We start from the raw sequence: 25421 nt of genomic DNA, 5'->3' as shown, positions 1-25421 counted from the left end.
CAGAACAAAAAAGTAAGGATGCAGTCCGTCTGGGTCCCTCCGGGTTCGAGAAGCACTGCGGTGGAGTCCTGCTGGTGTGCGTACTTCTGGCTAGTGATGGGAGAATGGGTGGAGCTACCATTTGTAACTCGCTAATTAAGAACCAATCATAGTCTTTAATTGTGCGTCTCAACACTCTGATTGGTAAAAGAATCAGTGATTGGCAGATCATTTTCAGTCAGTGTCACGTCCAGCTAGTGCTTTTGTTGAATTTCTTTGGTGATACCGTACACAGTCTCAGACTTACAAACTAAACATACAGAAAATGTTTTCAATAAATGATTGTTATATTGCAACACCTCACAGAATATGGGCAAATATGAACTTTATTGTCACTTAAAGATAGTGCTATATATTTTAAACAAAACATTCCAGTGAATTTTTTACATTAAATTTCCTATAGTTCCAATTTTTTTTAACAGTATATTGCAGTGTAATCCTTTCCGCAAGGGTCTGTTGTTATGATAACATAATGTCAGGCAAAAGTGCAAATCAGCAGTGCACTGGAAATATAGGAAATAATCTCTAGCTGTGGAAAACTCTCCTTTCTGGAGACTGCAGCTTCAAGCACAAAAATAGGTGTTTGAAATATGCAATTGCATTTCCTGTACTTCATAATGTAACATGGGTCGCTCACCTTATCTGCAAAGACACCTACAGCTCCTGGCAACAGGTCACATGGCACGATCCACACAAGTAGAGCACCGGTTTTCAAACTTTTATGATTCAGGGACTCTCACCCAGGCTCAAAGGCCTCCAGGGACCCACATTGTAAGTTTAAAAAAAGTTGTATTTAAAAAAAGATTTTATATTTTAAAATATTTTCCACAGTGGGGGCATTGGTGGCCCAGTGGTAGAGCTCTTGCCTGCCACGCCGGCGGCCCGGGTTCGTATCCCGACCAATGCCCCAAACTCAGTCACTGGGGCATTGGTCGGGATACGACCAGTGCAGTCGTAGTGCTGGTCACAAGCCCGGATAAATGAGACGGTTGCGTCAGGAAGGGCATCCGGCGTAAAACATATGCCAAATCAAATATGCAGATGATCCGCTGTGGCGACCCCGAACGGGAACAGCCGAACAAAGAAAAAATGTTTTTTTTCCACAGTCATATATATATATAGTCATCACCAATCAAACCAGGGACTCACTAATGTACCTTCAAAGACCCCCAGGAATCTCCAGAATCCCCCCCCCCCCCCATTGAAAAGCCAGGATGTATATTTCACTGGTTCAAACTTGCTGTGGGGCCAGCTAAAGCACTAGTGATTGACAGAGTGACAAAGTCCAAAATCATATCCCGACCGTGGCACACGGGCAGGTGTGGGGGTGGTGTTCAATGAAGACAACATTCTCTTTCCAGACAACAGACACAAATTCAATATTATTGAATTTCATTCAACGTACATTTCTTTACTGAACACATTAGTTATGATTTGTGGAGCTTAGTAACCGTTTGGCAACCCAAGCTTCTTGGTACTCACTGAAGAGCTGTATATGGGACACCCTGGTGTTCCGCCCTGTGCAGTACAAACTGTTTTTGGGGAGAAATACAGGCCGTCCCGGCTAATTGGGGACTTAGGATCCCTGCTAATTTTCTTCAGCAGGTTTGGTCTGCCTGGTGCCGGGTCTGGTGAGAGAGAGGGGGTGGGGGGGGGGGGTCAGCTTCCACTTGCATTGTGGTGCGGGACGTTCCAGCCAAGGGACGCGCCCGCAAGGGCTGCTGGGAAAACTGGGGAATAGGCTAAAAACGGGAGGATCAGAAATAACAAACCTTCCCCGTCTGAGGACAGGAGAGGGGAACTGCGCTGGCGTCCGTGGGGGCTTAAAAGCTAGCCCGCGTTTACTGGGTCTTTAGCGTGGACTGCGGCTCCAGTGAGCTAGCATCGCTCTGTGACAGGACTGATACATTTTGGCTAGCGCTAGTGTGGGCTAGCCACATGGAAATGGAGAATGCTCTAACCGGTCTGCCAACTGTTCCCCAGATCCTCCAACGCACTGCTGGTGACGCCTGAGGTGCGAGACGCCGTGCTTCTGTGCTGTGCTGGGGGGCTCTGTTCCGAAACGCGCCAGGCTAACACCTTTGCTCTCTTCACAGGATGTCACATTAAACCCGCTGTCTTTCGCAAACTCATTTAAGTCTTTATTTAATTCCTTTTCTTTCTCTCTGAATATGTAACACCGTAATGCCATCTCGTCGTACTTAACACGGAGCCAGTCCGCGTGTGGAATATTTAATTTCATGGAAAATGAGTGTATTTGTAATGGAATTATTCCAGTAGAGGTGATTAGAGGTTTTTCTCAGGCATTTGATGAGAATGTAAATGATCTCATCTTATTTTATACACCCTACCTTATCCCGCAAATCTGTTTTAGCCCAATTCCTAACAGTATTCATTTGGGAAAAAAATCCAATTAAAATACTTAGGCAAATACGTGCATATTAAATGATACTCGGAGGAAACAACATTAATTTGTTCAGTCGTTTCTCCTTATTTATTCTTGGTTATTTATAATGCCTCGAGCTCTCTAATGGCCGCTCGTGACAGATGAAGAGAAAGAACGAGTGATGGAAAGAGAAAGAGAGAAGGATATGGTACGTAGAGAGTACCGTAGAAAATGGGGGAACTTGGAGAACAGCGGAAGGGAAGAAAGAAAGAGAGAGAGTGAAAGAGGGAGTGGGGAACGAGAGAGAAATACTGAATAGTCGGAGAAGGAGAAAAACAGAAGATAGGCAATCTTTTTGATGTTGAGCCATATTGATTGACCTACATAGCATAGATTAAGACAATCCCATTCCCCTCCCCCTTTCCCTCAAACACTCTGAATTTATTAAAATGGATTTGATCTCTGCCTTCCAGTCATTGTTTTACTCATGGTTCCCTCCACATATCCAACACCTTTAACTTAAGCTGACATGGAATTTTAAGAGCTTGTCACTTGTGCTCGCAAACCTGATATTTGTCTTCGGTCGCGACAATTCAAATGGAAATGCCTTTCATAAGACTTTAAACAGATTGCATACTTGGATAATAGATAAACCTTAATATTTCACTGTCATTCAACGTAAATTCATGTAAATGTTCTTAGAGGAAAAAAATATGCTGACATACCTAAACATATTAAATTAACGTATCTTAAATAATATAACATATTTTAAATATGAACCAAACTGTTTGTTATCCAATTGTTATTGGGATGGCAGTTATGTTTAGCACACACTGTGACCCCCCCCCCTCCCCAAAATCTCTGTCTGGCCCCCAATAACAGCAGTGTAGATCCGGGACTGGCTATAATGTATATGTGTTTCCATGTATGTATGTGTATGCATACTTCTCATAACCTACATTTGTATGCATTACTGTTATGCTGCATATACAGTACAAATAGAAATGATATATAATTTGATACAGGATTGGCTCTTCTACATGGTGTGTGGGGCGGCAGGGCAGTACAGTGGTTGGGGAACCGTGGTTGCGCCTCCAAGGTAGTTGTTGGGGTGCTGTGTGCACATACCAAAACTTAACTGGAATTACTTCAGAAAAATACTAATCTGCGTGTAGAAAGGGATTGAATGTAAATGATAAACACACGCTAAATGCCTGAAAAGAACCTCCAGCATGGATATTACAGCATCTGGTTTACTACACCAGAGTTAGCACAGAGGCTAATTACACATCCAGTTAACTGCACCAGAGTTAGCACAGGGGCTAATTACTCATCCAGGTTACTGTACCAGAGTTAGCACAGAGGCTAATTACACATCCAGTTAACTGCACCAGAGTTAGCACAGGGGCTAATTACACATCCAGTTTACTGCACCAGAGTTAGCACACAGGCTAATTACACATCCAGGTTACTGTACCAGAGTTAGCACAGAGGCTAATTACACATCCAGTTAACTGCACTAGAGTTAGCACAGGGGCTAATTACTCATCCAGGTTACTGTACCAGAGTTAGCACAGAGGCTAATTACACATCCAGTTAACTGCACCAGAGTTAGCACAGGGGCTAATTACTCATCCAGGTTACTGTACCAGAGTTAGCACAGAGGCTAATTACACATCCAGTTAACTGCACCAGAGTTAGCACAGAGGCTAATTACTCATCCAGGTTACTGCACCAGAGTTAGCACAGAGGCTAATTACTCATCCAGGTTACTGTACCAGAGTTAGCACAGAAGCTAATTACACATCCATTTCACTGCACCAGAGTTAGTGCTCATTCAGTTTACTGCACCAGAGTTAGCATAGAGGCTAATTACACAGTCGTGTGAATGTTTGGCGTAAACGTTGAACGTCACCTCACAAACACATCATTATCTCATCGGCTGAAGGGAAGTCTGAGTCAAAACCACACTGCCCTCGCGGTGGCCTGGAGTATTGAGCGTTCCTTTTCCATGGATTTACAAGCGAGATATCAACTGCAAGCCCGGGATCAATTGGAAAGCACTTCATCAGAAAGCTTATCGCTGAACTCTGGGGTCTGTTTATGGCAAGCGGCGCTCCCAGGTAGAGATATTAATTCTGCGGATTCACTCTGAGCTGTCTTGGGTGCACAGCTCCCGTGCTGGTTGTTAGCATTCCGTTGATTAGCATCTAGCGCCTTGCCTAGTTTATTTGAATTGGTTTCCATGGGATCTAGGCCTAGGCTTGTGTGGAACATTTGAAGGTTCTTTTGGAATCTGGAGGGTATATAAGTCTTCCAGTGAGCAAAAATCTACAGCAGTGCAATAATAACAACGGTTAAAAGTTCATCATCATAAAGATTTCTTGCAGCACAGATTTTCATGCTGCGTCAATTGAGCCTTAACTGGGGCAGATTACAATATTTGTCCTTTTAAAATTAAATGTATTATTGTATGTAAATGTGTATTATTATTATTATTATTATTATTATTATTATTATTATTATTATTATTATATACTGAGTTATAGTGTAGTAACCATGTTTTCAGAAGCACAGAAACGTGCTGCATCGCTGTGCTCTAAATGTGGATTGCCGGCAGCGCTGGATCGTCCCCTTTAATATTTCAGCGTCCTCGTGCGCTCGCTCCTTCCTTCCCGCGAGTCAGAGTTCCGAAAGCAGCGCATGAATAAAACATTCAGCGCGGGGCTCGACTGCGCAGGCCAGCTCCCCCCCCCCCCCCCCCTGCGCAGAGCGGCCCGGGAAGCCTCTCCCTCTGGCTCGCGGGGGCGTCCTGCAGCTCCTCTGGCTCGCTGAGGGGGCAGCACTGCGACGGGGCTGTTTTCGGTCGAGGCGGCCGCCGTCGTTTCTGGCGCTGTTCTGCTCGACGCCCGGGTCGTGGGCTCGTCTCGCTCTCGCGCGGCGCGCCGTTACTCATGCTATAGGGAGCCCTCCCTTCCCCTCTCTCTCTCTCTCTCTCTCTCTCTCTCTGTCTCTCTCCCTTCCCCTCTCTCTTTCTCTGTCTCTCTCTCCTCTCTCTCGCTCTCTCTGTCTCAATTTCAATTTCAAAGCGCTTTATTGGCATGACAAATATAGGCACTTGTGTTGCCAAAGCAGTGGTTACAACATACAACTACCGTACATACAATGAATGCTAGACTACGAATTTGTTCTTAAAAAAGGGCCAAGCCTATGACAAAAATATCAGTAAGTGATGTTAGGTGTGTGTGTGTCTGACTATCTGTGTGTTTCTGTCTCTCTCTCTCTCTCTCTCGTCTCATTGACTTGTTTCCATTATTTTCCCATCCCACACATGCAGAAGCATCGTTTCCCTCCTACACGCGGCCTCTGGATTTGTAATTCCAAATCCGCCAGGCTGCGTTCCTGGCGTATTGACTCATTGATGCTAAAGCCTTATACAAGGTGGACACCAAACTAAAATCAATTTTAATAACTCCCACCAAAAGTGAACACTGCAAGGGGAAGATAAAAAAAAAATCCATATTGCTGTCGTTGCCGAGCGAACGTTCTCTGACCTGTCAGTGCGTACATAGTTGTGTACACGACGCTGGCAATGCTCGGAAACTTCAATTACTCCAGAGAATTACCTTCAGTCAAAAATGAGCGTTTCAAGTACCTTGGCGAAAGGTAGAACTGGAGAGCGCCTACCTTGGCTGAACTGGCAGCCTTCTGGCTAGAAAGTACTAGGCCACACCGCTGCTCCTGTGTTCTAAATATGAATATGGCACTCTATCTAGGCCGTGCGCAACTGCGTGACGGATTCCCCGAGCGCTGAAACGCACCTCCCACAGTCTCTTGGTGCCGTGAGGTGGCACGTCTGCAATCTCCTGGTCCTCATTACTGGAGTAATTATGTACCTGCTCAATTGCCAGTCGCTGAAGTTGTACATTTTATTCCTCGGACAAGTACACACATTTAAAAACCTCTGGTGCCCGTTATCGTGCGCTTATTAGCCATCAACCTGCAGTCCTGGTTACAGGCCAATTGTAGATGTACACATTTGCCCACTAGAATGGGGCATCTCAGGTCAACAGCGAAAGTACACATTTGTGGTGTGAAGTTGAACTATTCTGAGAGTGATAGTATTCTTCCATAAATCTGCCATAATATGTAACTGCTGTTTATGCAAACGTTGCTGTTTTATTTTAATAACGTGCTGCACTGGGGGTGACTCCTGATGTCTGACCCTCGTCTGCTCGCTCGGCGTCTAGTTCTGCCTTTTATTTTATGTCACACACAGACGCCGTGAAGTTGTCCTTAAAAAAACTCTGGCAGCAACTCTATCCCGAATTTGCTATTTGTGATGATAAGGGGGAGGGGGGAAGGTTGTGCATGCCATGTAACACAAGATCAAGAGATGGAGACAGATTGAGAGAGAGAGAGAGAGAGAGAGACTTGACTTTTAACTTCCCATTAGAGAGAGGGAGAGAGAGAAATTGGACGCTCCAATTTCATGGCGTGAAAGTGGGGCGATTTGTTCCTTGGAAGTTTCCCAGTGAAATTTCCTGGGGACCAAGACACTGAAAATATCTATCTGAGCTTTGTCCTACATAGAGAGAGAGAGAGTGAGAGAGAGAGATAGATAGAGAGAGAGAGAAAGAGAGAGAAGCTCTGTGTAACTGCCTACCATAAGTTGAGGTACACAATCACTAGTTGTAATATGGATTCCACACACATATATACATATTTAGCATGTCTGTGTGTCTATGTATATGTATATATAGAGAGCGCTTCGAGGGGAATAGCTTCAGTAGCAGGTTGGCACAGGGTACACTGCCCGCACAGTATTCTGCACAGTTCAGGTGCAGAATGAGAGAGCGCTGTGTTTATTGCACAGAAACAGTAAAATGAAGGCCGGCAGACAGATGGAAAAATCTGCGAAAGAGAAAATGACAGGTGGCCCTGTGTTAGAACGCAGGCTGGCAGGGACGCGCTGTATCACAAAGAGAGAGAGAGAGAGAGAGAGCGCAACTCGCTCCGTGCGAGGAATACATCTTTAATGCTTCAATAATATCATGCATTAACGAAGTCAGAACGGTGGTATTTTATCAAATTTGAACGAGACGAACACAAGAAAACACGAGACTTACAACAGGGCCGTATACTGAAATAGTGTAAAAGAGCTGAGAGAGAGAGAGAGAGAGATAGAGGTGACCTAAAACAAGTTGTCCTACATTAAAGGAGAGTAGGAGAAATGATGACGATAAAAAAGATAGATTGCGATCTCTTATCACATTTGTTCTTCATCTTCCAATCTCTGGTCTCTGGCTAGCAATAACTTTTTAATTGTTCCTGTCTTTTTTTCTTCTTCTTACTTTATCTTTCAATCACCCATTTTTCTTACTCTCACTTTTTCCCCCACCAAAAATGAAAGTTCTCCTTCTCTCCAGTCGGTACCCTTCTCCCGGATTATCCTGTCCTGCGTCCTCCGTTTGTCTCCAGGTCCCAACTTTCTCTGTTCCACCCTCCTCTCTGTCCACTCCTTCCTGTATTCTCAGTACGTCCCTTTCTCCTCTCCGTCCCTTCTTCCCGTGATAACCTGCCTCCCTTCTCGTTTACTCTCTTTATCTCTCCGTCTCTCGTCTTCACCCTGTCCCTAGTTTTCTATGCCCCTTCCCCAGTAGCTCGTTCTTCCCTCTCTCCCCTCCTTCTCTGTTTGATTGCTCAGCACTATGCAAAAACTACAGCTAGCTCTTTTTCCTCTTTCATTCTTTCACTCTTTCCCCAATTAGCAGGCTCCTTGTCAGGCCTTAGACCTCCTTACCATTCGTCCTTCCATCCGACTCTCTCTCCCTACCATTCATCCTTCCATCCCTCTCTCCCTCCCTACCATTTGTCCTTCCATCCCTCTCTCCCTCCCTACCATTCGTCCTTCTACTCCTCTCTCCCTCCCTATCACTCGTCCTTCCATCCCTCTCTCCCTAACTCCTCCCCTTGCTCTGCAGGCAGTGCTTTTGTGGGTCAGTGTTTAACACCTTCTCAAATGCCCCCCTTTTTTAAACAGAAGCCCGAAAATGACGTACACAAACTAAAATGGTTACTGTTCCTGAACCCCTTTGACTGCAGGCATAATCTTGGTCACTTCTGAAAGGTAGCCCTTGTGAGTATGTTTTCCAAAAGTCAGAATTACTCTAAATGCCATGGAAACAAAGTAACCGAAGCTGAAATGCAAAATTTTCTTGCCTAAAAGTTTTTTTTTTTTGAGTGCATACGGGTGCTTGCGGCTGTGCCTGTTCAGCTACGAAACACGATGGAGCAAGGGCCGCAAGACCGGCCAAATCCTGGTTCTGATTGGGTGATAATGCCACCAAACGTGCGTATTCCGCATTGTGTTCTCTAAGCTGTGTCTAGGCGGGTTTCCAAAAAGGCCATTTGGAGGCTCCAAAAGGACACTTGGTAACCAAATGATATCATGGGTGTTTACAGATGTTTACAGATTTTACAGATGCTGGTGTATAATGCATTGATACAGATATCATTCATACACTGTATGCTGGTGGAAGCAGTGTGCTGTAATCAGCTCCTTTTCCCCATCCAAATCACCCTCTCCTTCTTTGCTTCTCCTTTGCAGGATTTTTGGAATAAAGTCTCTAGAACTTTTTTGCTCATGCATAATGTTATCAGCATGCATACTGAAAAAAATAATGGTTTGTTTATGCAGGAGAAACAATACAGCTCTTTTTTATGCAAGCCTAACAACCTATGCACCGATAGAATCATAATTTAATTGGTTAAAATGCTTGTCCGTCTTCATTGTATCAGCTCGCCATTGGCTGACTGTGTACTGGAAAGAAGTTAGGGTGTCCTAGTTGAGACGTTGCTTGCTCACGGTGGGTCCCATTGGCTAAACTGATGAATTCCTTGGTCTGTACTGGTCGGAGAACCTTGTAGATGGGCTCAACTTGCTACAGAGAGTCTATAGCAATATTTCCTGTGTAGATAGTATGCTTGATGTGTGTGCTATGGAGAACCAGACAAATATAACTCCTCTGGAGGATTTCAGAGTAAACAATGGATGTCTTATTGATGTTTCTCTGAGCTAGCGCATTTTTAGGACTAAAAGCTATTGTGAATTTTGTTTGCTGGACCCGTGCCGTGTTAAGGATGCGGGCTTTACCGTGATTTGTGTCGTCAGTGTATTTCCAAAACACATAGAAGTTGAGGGACCCCCAAGCCTGTTTTGTGTCCACGTAACAAAATAAGAAACAGCTGTCACCATAACATAGATCTAAAATAGAAAGGACTGCAAGCGTGATGTTTGTGTCACATTCAAACAGTAGAACGTGACAGATTCTGCGTGACACTAATGCAAATGAAAGGGCCGGTGCCCGTTAAGGGGTTAATGTGTTGCTGTGTTCAGACCGTCAGGAGAGGCTTGCTATTGCGGGCTGCTCAGTCGGGGCAGTGTCAGTGTAAATTTGCTGTGGCGTCCACAGAGGCTCCTGGATCATTAATGCCGATGGGAAGCTGCTGTAATCTCCTGTATTGTTCACTCTGTCAGGTTTCAGATAAGTTACTGTATGGTAAGTTAGTGTGTGTCACAGCTGGTCTAATGCATTAAATGCATCTTATTCCAAACTTTGGAGTAACTGATCTTGATTAAACAGGCCTGTAGTTATTTTTGTGTGTGTGTGTGTGTATGTGTGTGCACGGATGTGTGTGTGTGTATGTGTGTGTCCCTGTGTGTGTGTGGATGTGTGCGCACGTGTATGTGTGTGTGTGTGTGTAGGTATGTGTGGATGTGTGTGTGTGTGTGTGTATGTGCACGCGTGTGTGTGTGCATGCGTGTGTGTGTGATTGTTGCATGCGCACGTGTGCACGTGTGTGTGTGTGTGTGTGTTGTGTGTGCATGCACACATATGCTTGTGGTTCATGCACATGTGAGTATTATGGTCTGTCCTAATCCTTCATAAATAAATCCATATGTAAATCTGGCCCCTGATATTTCCCGATCATCCTCTCTAATAAGCGGTTGATTTAGACCCAGGGACCCCTGGTGAGTGGAATCCCTGACCAACCAATCAGTGACATCAATCAATCAATGATTAAACAGGGCCAGTAAACCAGCGGCACTGTGATTGGACTATCCTGGTGTACAGGATAATGTGGTGGCTGACCGTGGGTGGGTGGAGTCTGTGTAGCATAGGGCAGCAGTAAGGAGCTGGTCTTGTAACCTAAAGATCGCAGGTTCGAGTCCCCGCTAGGACACTGCCGTTGTACCCTTGAGGAAGGTACTTTACCTGCATTGCTCCAGTATATATCCAGCTGTATAAATGGATGAAATGTCAGTGCTATGTAAAACGCTGTGTAAGTCACTCTGGATAAGTAATGAAGTCTGTTCCACTGAGGAGCTGTCCAGCAGGGTGTGGTGCTGAAAGAGACAGCAGGCTCGGGCTTCACTCAGTCTGATGCTCTTTATTCACGTATCCCGAGGTTGAGCTTGTTCGGCTGCTCATTTCACAGCTGCTAGGACCCTGCTATGGACCGTTCCCGGCTCTAAATGCTGTCCAGAGAATACCGACGTTTTTATGAAGGCTGTATTACGTACTTAACAACCAAGGTGTTGATTTCAGAGCCAGTGGTGATGATGGAATATGATTTTTGGAGTTTGCACACAGGGGAGTTCGCGGCTGTTGCTTTAAGCGGCTGGTAAAACCAGGTGAAGCTTTGATACACACACCAAAAAGTAAATCCAATGAAATGAATCCAGACGAATCCAGACGAATCCAGACGAATCTGACGTTATGATTAAACTTCAAACGCTATTTATACTAGAATTCAAGAGTCGAAAAGTCCAGGGCAAAATGGCATCAATGAAAAAGGGTCCAATATTCCATTAGAAAAAAACAATCTAAGAAGATTTGATTAAATAAAGCCAGCATTAAATAAAGTAGCAATCACCCAAAGGTCTAGAACAGGGCTGCCCAACCCTGTTGCTGGAGATCCTGTCCAACCATCCTGTCGGTTTTTACTCCAACCCTAAGGAAGCACACCTCATCCAACAACCAGAGATCTCATTGAGCTGCTAATTAGTAAAATCAGGTGTGCCAAATTAGGATTGAAATGAAGACCTACAGGAAGGCAGATCTCCAGGAACAGGGTTGAGAAGCCCTGGTCTAAAATAATACGACTGAAAATAGGCCAACAAATGAAAACTTACAGGATGGGTCCAACAGCGGCATTCATAGAGGGGGTGTACAATGAGGTCATATCTGTGAGGTCATACCTCTGTAATATGCACTCACCTGACGGCAGGAGAACTCGGGAGCACCTGAGGGCCTGGTCTGTCCTCGTCCTGGAGCTGCCTTCATGTGCTCTTGAGCCGAACGCTGAATAATTCTGTATGATCAGCCAGGCCACTGAGTACGCGATGTACCCCAACCTTCCTCTCTCTCTCCCTCTGCCGCCGTTCCTGATCTTTCTCTCTCTTCTGTCCTTCCCTCCTTCCCTTCAGTGAGCCTCTGAGGATGATGCCTCTGCCGTCGGTGCCACCCGCCCTGTCGCCATGACGATGCCGCTCAGCCCCCTCTCCAGTGACGAGGAGCAGCAAAGGATGCTGGGAAACAGTCAACACCTTTACCCAGGGGCCGAGGATGAGGAGGAGGACGAGGAGGAGGAGGAGGAAGAAGACGAGGGAGAGGAGGAGGGAGAGGACGAGGAGAACGGCGAACTGGAGGGGGAGGAGGGAGAGGACGAGGAGATGGAAGAGGTAGAGGGAAGCGGCCTATCGCGCAGGGGCAGGGAGAAGGGGCCAAGGCAAACAGGCAACATGATTGGACGACAGACCGCAGACAGGACGCCGCGCTCCGGCAACTTGGGCCACACCCCCAACCCCTACGCGTCCAATCCGGCGCCCGGCCACCAGCAGCCGGCCAATCAGCCGCAGCCGGCGAGGCGGCTGAGGGAGCGGAGCTCCAGCACGGCGCCCCCCGCAGACGACGCGCACATCTCCATGATGATCTTCCGCATCGGGATCCCCGACATCAAACAGACGGTGAGTCCGGCTCGGCCACGCCCCTCCGGCCCCGCCCGAGCTCGCTCGCGCCTTCGCCGCACGCGCTCCCATCCCGTCCCCGGTGTCCTGCCGGCCCTACCCTAATAACAGCCCTCTTCCTGCTTCATCAAAACGCATTACATCATGCAAATATGGCTCGAAGATGGGCGGATAGATTAACAGGAGAAGATAAGCTTTCAAACGCAGCACCAGGAGCAGATTAAGAGGAGGCAGCGTTCTGTCAACAGTGATTCATCAGACGAGTGGAGCCTTTCCCAATGACCTCCGAGACCCGCGAGTCTAAATTCGCAGGGTACAGAGGCCAATGGGAGGTCGCGTCCAAATTAAAACGGACAGTTAGGCTCCGAAATGGGATTTTTTCCCTGCGACGCATCTCAAAACCCCCCCTAGCCGTCTTATTAGCGATGATGAAAAGCAATTTGTGGCACGGCATTTGCCAGCAATAGAAGCGCTTGATTATTCATGTGTTATGTATTTCTGTCAAACTGCCTCGCTAATAACCATGGCAACCCCCAAACCAGAGCAGTATAAATAAACTGTATGTAACTTTTTCCCCCCCCCAATTTTTGTTCATTATTAATATACATTGCAAATGAAATGTAATAAAAGTGGGGCATACGTCTACAATTTGCGATACTATGCTAAATGTGTCGAAGGTGAAGGTGGGTCAAAAGTAGTGGTAGGGTAAAACACCTATACAGCATAGTACTGTGATTTATTCTGCCTTCTGCCATGCAGTGGGACCAAGTATCGATATTTTATCTAAATACATATGTATTTATAATGCATGTTATTTTTGTGTCATGATTTAATGCATGACCCGCATTAAAGGATCCTCCTCCACACAGTGAATTTTAATCACATAGCGGACATCACGCCATGGTTTATTTTGTCTATACCATGTCCACTTGAAAATGAAAACAAGAACATTTGTTATTTTCATTAAAGCATTTTGAATGCAAAAATGAAAGGTTAGGCCAGTTTGCAAAAGAGGCGTCGTTTCCTTGGCAAAGCATGAGGGTCAGAGTGATATCTAGAAAACAACCACTGCCATCCCATAATAAACGTTAGTATACAGTGCAATGGAAGCGTTACAGTACTTCATTTAGCCCAAACCGTGTGCTAGCAACCAAGACACTCGTTCTAGTCAAGTAGCAAGCCATCATGCTAGGCTCGCTGTCACTCACATAACTTAGTATTAAAATCCAGTTTTAAATATTTGGTTCAAAACTGCAGCTATCCCAGCATGCGCTGGGCGAAAGGCAGGAATTGAGGAATACACCCAGGACAGGTGGCAAATCTATCGCAGGGCACACACACACACACACCATTCACTCACACGCTCATACCAATGGGAAATTTAGAGTCCGCAAATAACCTAACCTGCACGTCTTTGGAGTGGACTGTGGGAGGAAACCGGAGTACCCGGAACACGCGAACTCTAGCCGTGAGGCAACAGTGCTCCCTACAGTACTGCACCACCGTGACACCCACCCATGTGATGACGCACGCCAAATTGAATAAATATGGCACATGCTTACGTGAAACCGCTTAGCTAGCTCCGTGTTGATTTAACCGAAACATGCGATGTAAAACAAGTGTTACGTGTTCTGCACGCGCTGCCTGAAACCGCATATGGCCCGCACCTGCTGCTCTTCTGGAACGGCTGACGTAGCCGCGCCGCAATTCCACGAGTCTCACCGTTTTCCGTTTCCCCCCCTAAATTAAATCAAATCATTTGCTTATTTAAATTAATTTAAGCTGTTGACGGGACTTTTTGTTTTTGAATGTTTTGTTTTCTTTCAGGTGTGTTCACTGTTTATTTACGCACATACAAGTTTTTAGTGAAATTATTTGATGGTAGGATTTTTCTTATGGGCGTGTTGCTATTCTGGGTGGAATGGGGTTCAGCAGTTTTCTCCTGAGGTGCATGATTTGAATATTTTACTGCCGTCAAATGAGAAACAAATGAGTAAAATAATAGCAATATATAGCAATGTTGAATCACAATCCTTGGTGTGTTACAAAAACGCAAATAGCTAATCAAAACAGTACCCAGGATAACATTGTATCATGAGGTACCTGGTGATTCTCACCCCTAGTCTAAAATGAAGGCTTGAAGGCTCAAAATATGAACATTGGGATACATGAAGTGGCCCGATAGCAACAGGCAGGGCCAGATTAATACTATGTGGGCCCTGGGGCTACGACAGCCTTTAGCCCCCCCAAACCCAAAAAAAAAACTAAAAATTGGTAGTACTGAAAACCATATGGTTTAGGCCTGCAGCCTAAGTTGCAAACAAAAATGTACCCAAATCAACATCACATCTCTGAATTATGTGGCTGTGAGACAACTGTGCACAACAGAGGGGGAACCGCCTAACATTATGAATGCAGAGTGCAATACACTGCCCATGTGTAAGCCTACTGCTACTCAACAAACAGCTGGCACATGAAGAACACAATTACAGCTGGCAGTCAGTTGCGACTCAACAATGTTGTCTGATAGGCCAACTAATCTAAATCAGTGTTTCTCAACCCTGGTCCTGGGGACCCACTGCCCTGCATGTTTTAGATGTCTCCCTGCTCCAACACACCTGATTCAAATGAATGGGTCGTTATAAGAATTCTGCAGAGCTTGATGACGACCCATTCATTTGAATCAGGTGTGTTGGAGCAGGGGAACATCTAAAACATGCAGGGCAGTGGATCCCCAGGACCAGGGCTGAGAAACACTGATCTAAATAATAACACGTCACATTAACATTCCAAGTAGATGAAGTTCCAAGTTTAATGAAACAAGAGGGGGGTAGCCTTCCGATTTAGAAGCTCTTCTTTCTTGCTTTTCAAGCTGAGAAGTCTGTAGAGATATCACAACAATTTCAGGGTGCTTGACAAGTCACTTTCTTCTAAAGACTTGCGAGTGAGATTTCTTAGCTTGTCTTGTCCCATGGTAATCTCGTTTTGTTCTTCATCAGTGAGTTTAGGAAATTAATGCTCCCCAGATGCGTTAGGTACAAGCAAAGTTAAATAGATTGTCAAGGCAATGTCAACATTCGGCAAAACGCGGCGTGACTTTCTTTTCCTTCATGAGCTGTAAAACCCAAGCTCTTGCGCCTTGTTGTGGTTCCTTTAGCTGACGGCTAACTAGCGAATCTCTGTTTGCTGGTGTGACGATAGCCTACCATTTTTGGCTATAAAAACGCACCATGTTGATGTCACACTGCTGACCAGTTTTCTGGGTGCTGACATTTTGCTGGCTAAAGCCGCGTTTCCACCAAAAGTACCCGGAACTTTTAGTCCCAGGAACTACTTTTCAAGGAACTAAAACTAAACTTAAATCAAGATGCGGCCGTACAGCATATATGCCACAGAACTGTATACTAGTGCTGGGAAGTTAGATTCTTTAAAATTAACCAGTATATTCGAGTCAGTACATCAAAATTAATCAAACTTTTGTGTTTGGGAGCTGATCGAGTTACTTTCTCAGACTTTGCCACTTTGCCGAATCTACTATTTAATTTTTATTTCTGCCTGTCTGGTTAGAGCTTGAGTCACTAACTTGCAGCTTGTAGCAAGATGTAGATGCTCGATACAATGGGCGAGACTGTGGTTGTCTTTTCCCACTTAATTATTGCATCGTTAAAAATAAATGCGTGTCTTTATTTAGCACAATGCAAAGGGGTCTTTTGCACCCACAGCAAACTCATGAAGACATGGTGTGAATTCACCCTTAGTTAAATAACTGTCTACACAGAAGCTACTGCTAAGTGCACTCTAATACTGTAACACTTGAACATTTCTAGTAACTGCTACAAATTAGTCATATTCAATTATTTCATATTAGGTAATTAAGGACAATTCTGTTTCTAAGGACAAGCAAAATAATGGCCTGCTAGGCTGCCTCCATTGGGTTTTTTTATTTTTATAGAGAAATAGCCCATATGCTAATTTGTTTTTTACCAAATGAGGGGGATATGTCCTCATAACACTGTTTAAAAAATTATCATCAACATTGTCATTAGTGTCTGTGGCGTTCGGTCTCAGCTGCGCCGGCTGGTGGAGAGAGCGCACGCACCTGGGTTGCGTTAACTAATCAGCTCAGGTGATTTACAGGTGTGTTGCTCTGCACAGTTCGGGACCCACCAAGAGGGCATTTATTTTGGAGTTTTTGTTCAAGCACACAAAACGAAAGTAAACCACCGCTGAAAAGCTGGAGGAGCCGGTCAGCTGAAAAGCGGGCCAGCTACGAACGGTGAGCCGAAAGCCTGGCGCTCAGTTTTGCTTTCTTTTCTCTTCATTATTTTAGTTTGTTGTCTTAGTTTATAGATTTTGCCTGGAACCTGAGAGGGGGGTGGGTGAAGGTGTTTGATAATTTGTTTTCGTGCCGGTGTAAGGTGCGCTCTCTCTCCACGGGGCAACCAACAGCTGTTTCCCGGAACTTCCGCATCTCCCTTCCAGGGATGTCGTGCTGGCGTGTGCCAATGCCATTATAAACATCTTTGTGACATTCATTTTCAAAATCCTAAACATTTATTTTTCCCAACATAACGTTTCCTGTTTATGTTTGTGTCGCTGCTGCTTCCACACACTCAGCGACCTTCTCTTTCAGTTGGCTAGTTTTCAAATTTTCCTACAACTTGAATCTTTCAGTTCATTGAGTGCAATCGGTACATTCCGTTCGTCGAGTCTTTCAGTACATTCAGTCCGTACGGCACATTTCGTACGAGTCATTCCTTTGAGAACTTTCAGTCAATGAACAAATTGAGTGAAACAAAAGCCCGGTCTGACGCGTTTGCTTTCCAGCACAGTCTACACAAGCGATTTTGTATCATCGATTTAATGACATAAATAGTAGGCGTATTTGCAATTACTCAAGTGCTCAATATGAGAAAAATCTGTTTGTTTAGTGATTGTTTGTATGCCTGATGCTTACCCTTTGGTAATTTTGTGAATAGCCTTGTCATTATGGAGCACAGGGGAGATGTGACCTAGTTAGGGTAGCGTGCTGACCAATAGGGGTGATAAGGGGGAGGGAGTACAACTAATTTGGCGAACTGAATCAGTCCAGGAGTTGAAATTTATGTACAGTACATAACATTGGCGGTTGGGTTTGTACTGAATTTTAAAATGAATCGTTCAAAAAGATTTGTTTTTTCAGTTTGGAACAGCACTACTGCATATGGTGCTGTGGACACTTTTTTTTTCATGGTGACATCCCGCTACTACGGCATGTCAAATAGATAAAAGAAAGTGAAACAGCGGTAATGCATACAATGCCATATCATTAAGTCTGTCTTTAAGCATTTGAATTTTATTCATAGCGCTCTCATTCTCACTTTGGGGCCAGTCTGTGCTTCCTAAAGTGAGGGGCCCCTGGTGGCGGCTGCTCTTGTACTCCACTGGGGTAAAGATGGCCCTGGCAACAGGAGCCACTACTACAAACCGGCCTCTGAGAAACTGACTGACGTCTGGTTGAGAAGCTGTCGATCCCCCGGTGCGCTACTCGACGCTACGGTACGCACTGCTCCAAAAAAAACGTCTGGAGGTCCGTCGGGAGCTGACCACCTGGGTTTTCCGAGACTTACCTCACATCATGAAAATTAGTGAGCCAGTGAGTGTAAGTGGTATCAGATTAATGGTGGGCGTTCTCTGAGAATTAGGCAGGCTTTTCCTAAGTTCAAACGAGGTTGTGTTCTGTAAATTAGTAGGCATATCGGACTGGTCCGCGTACTATATCTCAAGCCGAAGCTCAGCGGACGCGTTCTCTGCGATGACACAGGAAGTCGGGAAACGTAAACGACGTCAGTCGGCTAGGCTAATTACGCTGCCTCTCTCTAAGGCCCTTGGGCCACATTGACCTCCTTAGAAGGCACGCACCAATGACACGTCATAAACGACCGTGACCGCAAAGCGTGTATCTTTAGAGAAGAAATGCCATTAGCCCGTTAGCTTAAATGAAACTACTGCAAGCAGCCTGGGCTCCCCCTCTCTATAGCCGGGTTCCTCCTGAGATTTCTTCCCACTGGGGAGTTTCTCAACATAGTCTGAGTGTTTTTTTTTTTCTTCCCACTGTTGCATTTTTGCCTCAATTGCTGGTTTTGTCGGGGGTGTTCAGGCTCAGTCTTTCCTAGTTCCCCTATTTCCTATTTTTCTGCAAAGCATGTTTTTGACAACGGCTTTGTAAAAAAGTGCATTCAAATAAAATTGAATTGCGCTGAATGAACTCGAGTATGGTGACATGCAAGTACATGTACTGAAATGCCAGTGAGGTCACTTAGTAGAGTTTCGAGCCGCTTCTGTTCGTTGATAAAACGGGCTTCTCTTGACTGTGGCTGGAATTTGCGGTCAAGCTGAGTCATCGTTGCTTGCCCGTTTTACTTTGCACTTAAAAATAATGCATTGTGGGAATTGGGGTCCTCATAAAGCATGTTCTTCCAGCTCACCGCTGGCCTTCGCTGATGTCTTCCTCTGGGCCGGCGGATAATTGAACCTGAGCTAATAACTACAGATGAACTCGCCGGCTCTTTTCTGAGAGGCCCCGCCCACTTTATCACAGTGTTCCCAGAGCTGGGGGGGGGGTGTTGGGGTGCACACTGAGATATGCTTACACACTTAAAAAGCTCTTACCGCTGTGACGGGCTTGAATGCAGCACACTCTGGATGACCCTGAGATCAAACGCGGCAGGGATTTTTAAATGGAGCGGTGAGCCTAAGCCGACAGCTAACCGTAAGAGAAACATCAACAGCAGGACATCCCCCCCCCCCACCCCCCATCAGCCAGTGAAAATACAACTCTCCACCGCAAACGAAAAAAAATGGCCTTTTCTGAGATCCGGTCCAAACCAGAAGCTGGCACTGCCTATTCGCACAGAGAAAAGGTGTGATCGCACTTGTACGTGTAAAATTCGGTGACTCTCTAAAGAAAGCTGGATGAAAAGATTCTTATTGTTTAGGGGAAGGGGAAGGGGAAGGGGAAGGGGGGGGGGGGTTACACCTGTGTTTTTTCCTCCGGGGGCGTTAATAATCTCACGGCGGGTTCACTGAATCGCATTGCTTAAGGAATGACGGCTAAGGTGTTTTCTATAAACAACAAAAGCTCTTTTTCATCTGTTGAAAGCCGTTTCTTCAAAGCATTGCTTGATGTTCTTGAAATCAAGATGAGCCTTTACAATGTCATTTTTTACAATGGTGTTTTTGTGTTGGGAAAGTCTGACAACGCTTCACAGAAAGTAGATCTAGTCAGGTAATAAAACAAATCCTAGCATTTTAAGAAAATTACTTAGCCTCACGCCAGTCATACTAGCATAAGTCAACCTCCAAACTTTAGGTCCCTCTCTTAACATTGATTCTTTCTGTTAATTCAAACACACATGGATCTAAAATCAAAAGATGCTGGCCCTTGCTTAGTTTCCAAGACTCTCTATTTTCATGTACTCTTTATGCACTTTTTTAAAGAAGGCATAAGAGTGTAAGAGCAATGCCTAATTTCTTTTTTGTATTTAATCTAATATGTTGTATATTTTTTCTTACATTCCAGTTTCAATATATTTCTTACATACACTTTTTAACCTAAGTTGGTGACCACCATAAAGCAATTATTCACACCCAGAGGGGTAAAAAAAAAAGTACATAGTAAATGTTCAATGTTAAATCAACTCTTAGAGAGTACACATGGTCCTACGCTAATCCCTTTATTGGACTTGTGTTCTCTGTCGGGGTTAAATTAGGGCTGGACGTTTTTACCGTGTATGAAATGAAATGCTCGGTGTTGAAACTGTGAAGTTGTTAACAGCTGTGCCTGCGTACTCTTCCCTGAGACGGACGTGACTCAGACATGCAGATGTGCCCACTGCACAGCTGCTAGTCTCTCGCTGTCTGAGGAGTTTGGTCCTAATCCCCGTGACTACGCGTACGCAGACTTACTGTGCGTTCTACTGTGTGTTTGCTAGGAAATATGGTCGCTGTTCTTTCCTAACAGCTGAAAGTGAGACGTCAATATATTTGATGTAGAAACGTTGCCAGTGAGTGCATTCCTTGTAGGTGTAACACTGCAGGATTAGGGGCTCTGTGTACACAAAGGGAAGGGACATACATGGCTGTGTTTCTCTTGTATATTTAAACTTCTGGTATTATTAGACTTGTAAATGCTATTCCTCTGTGTGTTCTGTGTGTGCGTGCGTGCGTGCATGTGTTTGTGCGTGTGTGTAGAGGTACAGTCTGTGTGCGTGTGTGTGTAGAGGTGCAGTCTGTGTGTGTGCGTGTGTGTGTGTGTGTATGCGTGTGTGTAGAGGTACAGTCTGTGTGTGTGTGTGTGTGTGTGTGTGTGTGTTTGCATATCTCTGTCGTTCATAACTTGTGGGCAGTGATTTTTAATTACTGCCTGATATCAGATTTAATTTGGAAAGAGCAGGGTGCACAGAGGATGCAGCAGGATACTGAGAGAGAGGTGGTGTAGTGTGGAGAGGAATCCTCTCTCCACCCCTGTAATCCCCCTGCTTTAAGCCTGCTCTACATGTCAGCTTATTGGCCCTGGCTAAGTGCTCGTTTCTGCCTAATTGTGTTTTAATGAGATCGGGGAGGGTGGGCAGCCGGGTAACCCAAATGCTGTGGACCACGGGGAGAGGGATTCCAGTGGTGAATGGAGATGGAGCTCACCCTTATACATGTGCACACATACACACTTGCAGACACACACACACACACACACACATACACATACAAGCACACACACACATACAAGCACACGCATACACACACACACACACATACAGACATGCAGACACACACACACATACAAGCACACGCACACACATGCGCACACACATACATGCTCACCTACACACACACACACACACACACACACACACATATGCTTTCATGAACGGTGGTGTGAGAATCGGGTCAGTGTCTAAGTGGGCGTGTCCGTGTGGTTCCTGTCTCTGATACAGTAAGCCCTGTTCCCAGATGGGAAGGTAGGACTGGCTGATCATCGCAGTTCAGAGACCGCAGGACTCGCTTGTAGTGTTGGGACAATGTGGCTATGGGGAAGCAAGTGTGCGAAAAAGTGTGGGAATGTGGGTAGTAGGAAAGTGTGCTGGATAGTGGGGTAGGTGAAACAGGTGTGTGTGGTGTGGGTGGGTGGAAAGTGTCGAAAAAGTGTGGCTTGGGTGGGGTTTGGGGGGTGGGGGTCAAAGTGTGGTTAGTGGATGACAGCCAGCACCATGGCTGCCCAAAAGGCAGAGCAGGGTGAAAAAATGTTGGGGGGGGGAGTCAGAGAAAGAGAGGCAATGGAGATGGGGGGGGAGCAAAAGGAGGTGATGTCCCAGCAGACCTCATTAAAGGCTTTTCTTCCCCTTGGAGCTGAGCCCTGCGGAAAACGGCTGGAGGGATGGAGAGAGGGAGAGAGAGGAACTGGCAGGGAGGGAAAGAGAGAGAGAGTCAGAGGGACAGGCAGGGATGGAGAGAGAGAGAGAGAGGAACTGTCAGGGAGGGAAAGAGAGAGAGAGGAACTGGCAGGGAGGAAGGGAGGGAGAGAGAGAGGACAGGCAGGGAGAGAGAGGGAAAGTGAGAGGGAGGGCGAGAGGGAGGAAGGGGTGGAAGGAGAGAGATGGAGCTATGGAGGGAGAGAGAGAGAGAGAGAGAAGGAGGGATGGAGGGAGCCCACACGAGCTCGGGCACTGCGAGCCGAGCGAAAGCGGGGAGCGATTTCCCAGCATGCACCGCATCGCAGCCCCTCCTCCGCCCGTTTTTTTTATTTTTATCAATGGACGCACTTTGGCGAACGCGTCCAGCGCTTATGCCATTATAAGCCCTCCTGAGTACGTGCAGGGGAAAGGAGAGGGAGAGAGAGTGGGAGAGCGAACAGCAGAGTTAATCTCAGTCCCTCTCTTTCTTTCTCTCTCTCTCTCTTTTTTTCTCTCTCTGCTCATGGCTGTGATGTTTATTAAAACATATCCGCGGCTGACAGTATCTTTCCCCCCCAGTCACATAGGACTCGTTCACAATGGAAAATGTAATTCTTGCTGCATATTTCAATAAGAATTATACTGTAGTGATAAAAACATTTTTGATGAATTCTCTTTTTTTTTTTTTTGGTACTGCTTTAATTTCTTAATGCCGCCCCCTCAGAATCAGCTCTGATTTTCATGCAGTCAATGGGTGGTGTGCAAGTGTTTCTGTGTATGTGTGTGCGTGTGTGTGTGTGTGTGTGTGTGTTTTGGTGTGCATGTGTGTGTGTGCATGTATGTGCGTGTGCGTGTGTGTGTGTGTGTATGTGTGTGTGTGCACTCATGAATGTGTCTGTGTGTGCATGCGTGTATGCGTGTGTGTATGTGCATGTGTGCATGCATGTGTGTGCGTGTGTGTATGTGCATGTGTGCATGCATGTGCGTGCATGCCTGAGTGTGTGTGTGTGTGTGTGTGAGGGTGAGTGTCAGTATGTGTGTAAGTCTGAGCATGTGTGCATGTCTGTGAGTGTGAATCTTTGGCCTTTATATGTATGTACACATTTGCTCCAATCATACACACACATTCAGTCTAGCTCCCTTCTCCACCTTCCACTCTTCCTCTGCTTCTCTTCTCTTCTCGTGTATAGACCATCTCTTCCCACTTTTACCTCTGTGTTTCTCTTTGTGATATTTTCATACACACACACACACACACAATGTGATAGTGTTCTTCCCAAGATGTTTCTATGGCAACCAGCAGCTTGCTCCATTAATGAACTGGTTGTCATGGCAATAGGGTAGGCTGTGCACACACTGAGAGAGAAAAAATTACTCTGATCCTGCACAGTACTGACACACAAGAGAAACTGAGGCTGTGCACAGCACTGATGCTGAGGGGGGGCTGGGGAGGAGGGAGGGGGGAGGGAGGGCACAGTACTGCACACAGAGAGGGTGAGACTGTGCACAGTACTGACACACAAAGAGAGGGTGAGGCTGTGCACAGTACTGACACAGAGAGAGGGTGAGACTGTGCACAGTACTGACACTGAGAGAGGGTGTGACTGTGCACAGTACTGACACACAAAGAGAGGGTGAGACTGCATAGTACTGACACACAAGGAGATGGTGAGACTGCTCAGTACTGACACTGAGAGGGGGTGAGACTGTGTACAGTACTGACACACACCGAGAGTAAGACTGTGCACAGTACTGACACTGAGAGAGGGTGAGACTCTGCACAGTACTGACACAGAGAGAGAGAGTGAGACTGTGCACAGTACTGACATACAGGAGAGGGTGAGACTTTGCACAGTACTGACACTGAGAGAGTGTGCACACGGTCACATCCTCTGTCACAATGACTGTGCAGCTCAGCTCCTGTGTTTTTTCTCTTGACGTTTCATGCCAGTGTGAAACTGTGCAGCCTACTTGTCTAGCTTACATGCCAAACTAAATGATTTCCTTAATTTTGCTGATCGCACCTCATTTTAATATCATTATTTTGTCTGAAGCATTGGGCATCTTTATGACAGATATTAGAAGAGGAAATGCTTGGGGATATGTTGAAATTTGCTGTTGAAATATAACACAACAATACAATGTTTTTTAATCGGGCAGACAAACAATCTATATGAATGTAATATAAGTATAATATTTTAAAAAAACCTTTGTCCCGTGGGATAGTTGCCTAAAAGCACAACCATGTGATCACATTTCATGTATTGAAATAATGTGCTTTCATGAGTTTTTTAGACTAACTGAAGGACTGATAATACAATGTCTCCCCCTAGTGTTCCTGAGACTGTAACATTTATACTGAGCAAGACAAGTCAGTCAGTACAGACACAAACAGTACAGACACTCACACAGAACAGTATAGTACAGACACTCAGACAGTACAGCACAGACACCAACAGTACAAACACTCACACAGTACAGACACAAACATTATACACACAGTACATACAGACACTCACACAGTACAGTACAGACACAAACAGTACAGAAGCTCACACAGTACAGACACAAACAGTACAGACACTCACACAGTACAGATATGAACAGTACAGACACTCAGACAGTACCATACAGACACAAACAGTACAGACACTCACACAGTAGAGTACATGCACAAACCGCACAGACACTCACACAGAACAGTACAGACACAAACAATACTTAAACTCACACCGTACAGTACAGACACAAACAGTACAGACTCTCTCAACTGCAAAATAAAAAAAAATGGCAGATTCATTCTGCCTCAGCATCACGTCTTTGTGCTGGGTCTGGCCAGAGGACTTCGTCCACATCACATGCAACGTTGTCCCTTGCCAGGCAACGGGGGAAAAACCCTCTGGTGTGCCGGATCCAGCTTTGACACCACTCCACACCTATGTCACCACAGGCCAATTCCCTTGCCTGTAAGAGATTTTCCCTGGTATATGGGTTTTGGTCATAGACCTTCCACCGCCACGCAGAGAAAAGCTCTTCTGTTGGGTTGAGGAAAGGGCTGTATGGTGGAAGGCAAACATTTATGAATCGCTCGTTGTTGTTGAACCACTCGCGTTTCCGGACACCACGGTGAAAGCTGACATTGTCCCAAACCACGACATAGACAGGACATCACAGTTGCCCGAATTTCATCTGAAATTACTGTTCTTGGTCTTGCTCTTCCTAATCCTCATACCCTTCCTCCTCGTCCACCACCTCTTACACATACTCTTCCTCCTCTGCCTCTCAGATTGTTTCCATCCATTGTTGGTATCAACATTCAACGCACCTGTGCACTCTGAACTGGCTTATATTCTGTACAATTGGTTTGATCACATCATTAGAAACAAGTGTGAACAATTTTGAGTTGTTGCGTGCGAACGATGACAACTGTGTTGTAGTTGTGTTTAACTTTTGCCGCCCGTGTTTACCATTTTGCAACACGAGTGTGAAATGCGTTTTAGTGAGTGAGAATGTGTTTAGAGTTTTGCCAAAAGAG

At 45.5% G+C, this 25421-nt stretch overlaps 1 protein-coding gene across 1 annotated transcript in view; it reads left to right on the top strand.

Annotated features, from left to right (window-relative positions):
- Nucleotides 1-25421, top strand: part of shank1 (SH3 and multiple ankyrin repeat domains 1) — a 107312-nt gene that overhangs the window by 18711 nt on the left and 63180 nt on the right. The window contains 1 exon segment of the mRNA XM_064315060.1: nt 11919-12458. Coding sequence (XP_064171130.1) covers nt 11970-12458 — 489 coding nt within the window. The 5' untranslated portion in view covers nt 11919-11969.

This window comes from Anguilla rostrata, chromosome 17, assembly GCF_018555375.3.
Source record: "Anguilla rostrata isolate EN2019 chromosome 17, ASM1855537v3, whole genome shotgun sequence".
NCBI lineage: Eukaryota > Metazoa > Chordata > Actinopteri > Anguilliformes > Anguillidae > Anguilla > Anguilla rostrata.
The sequence above is the reverse complement of the archived record's forward strand: the minus strand, read 5'-3'. Positions and strand labels throughout refer to the sequence as shown.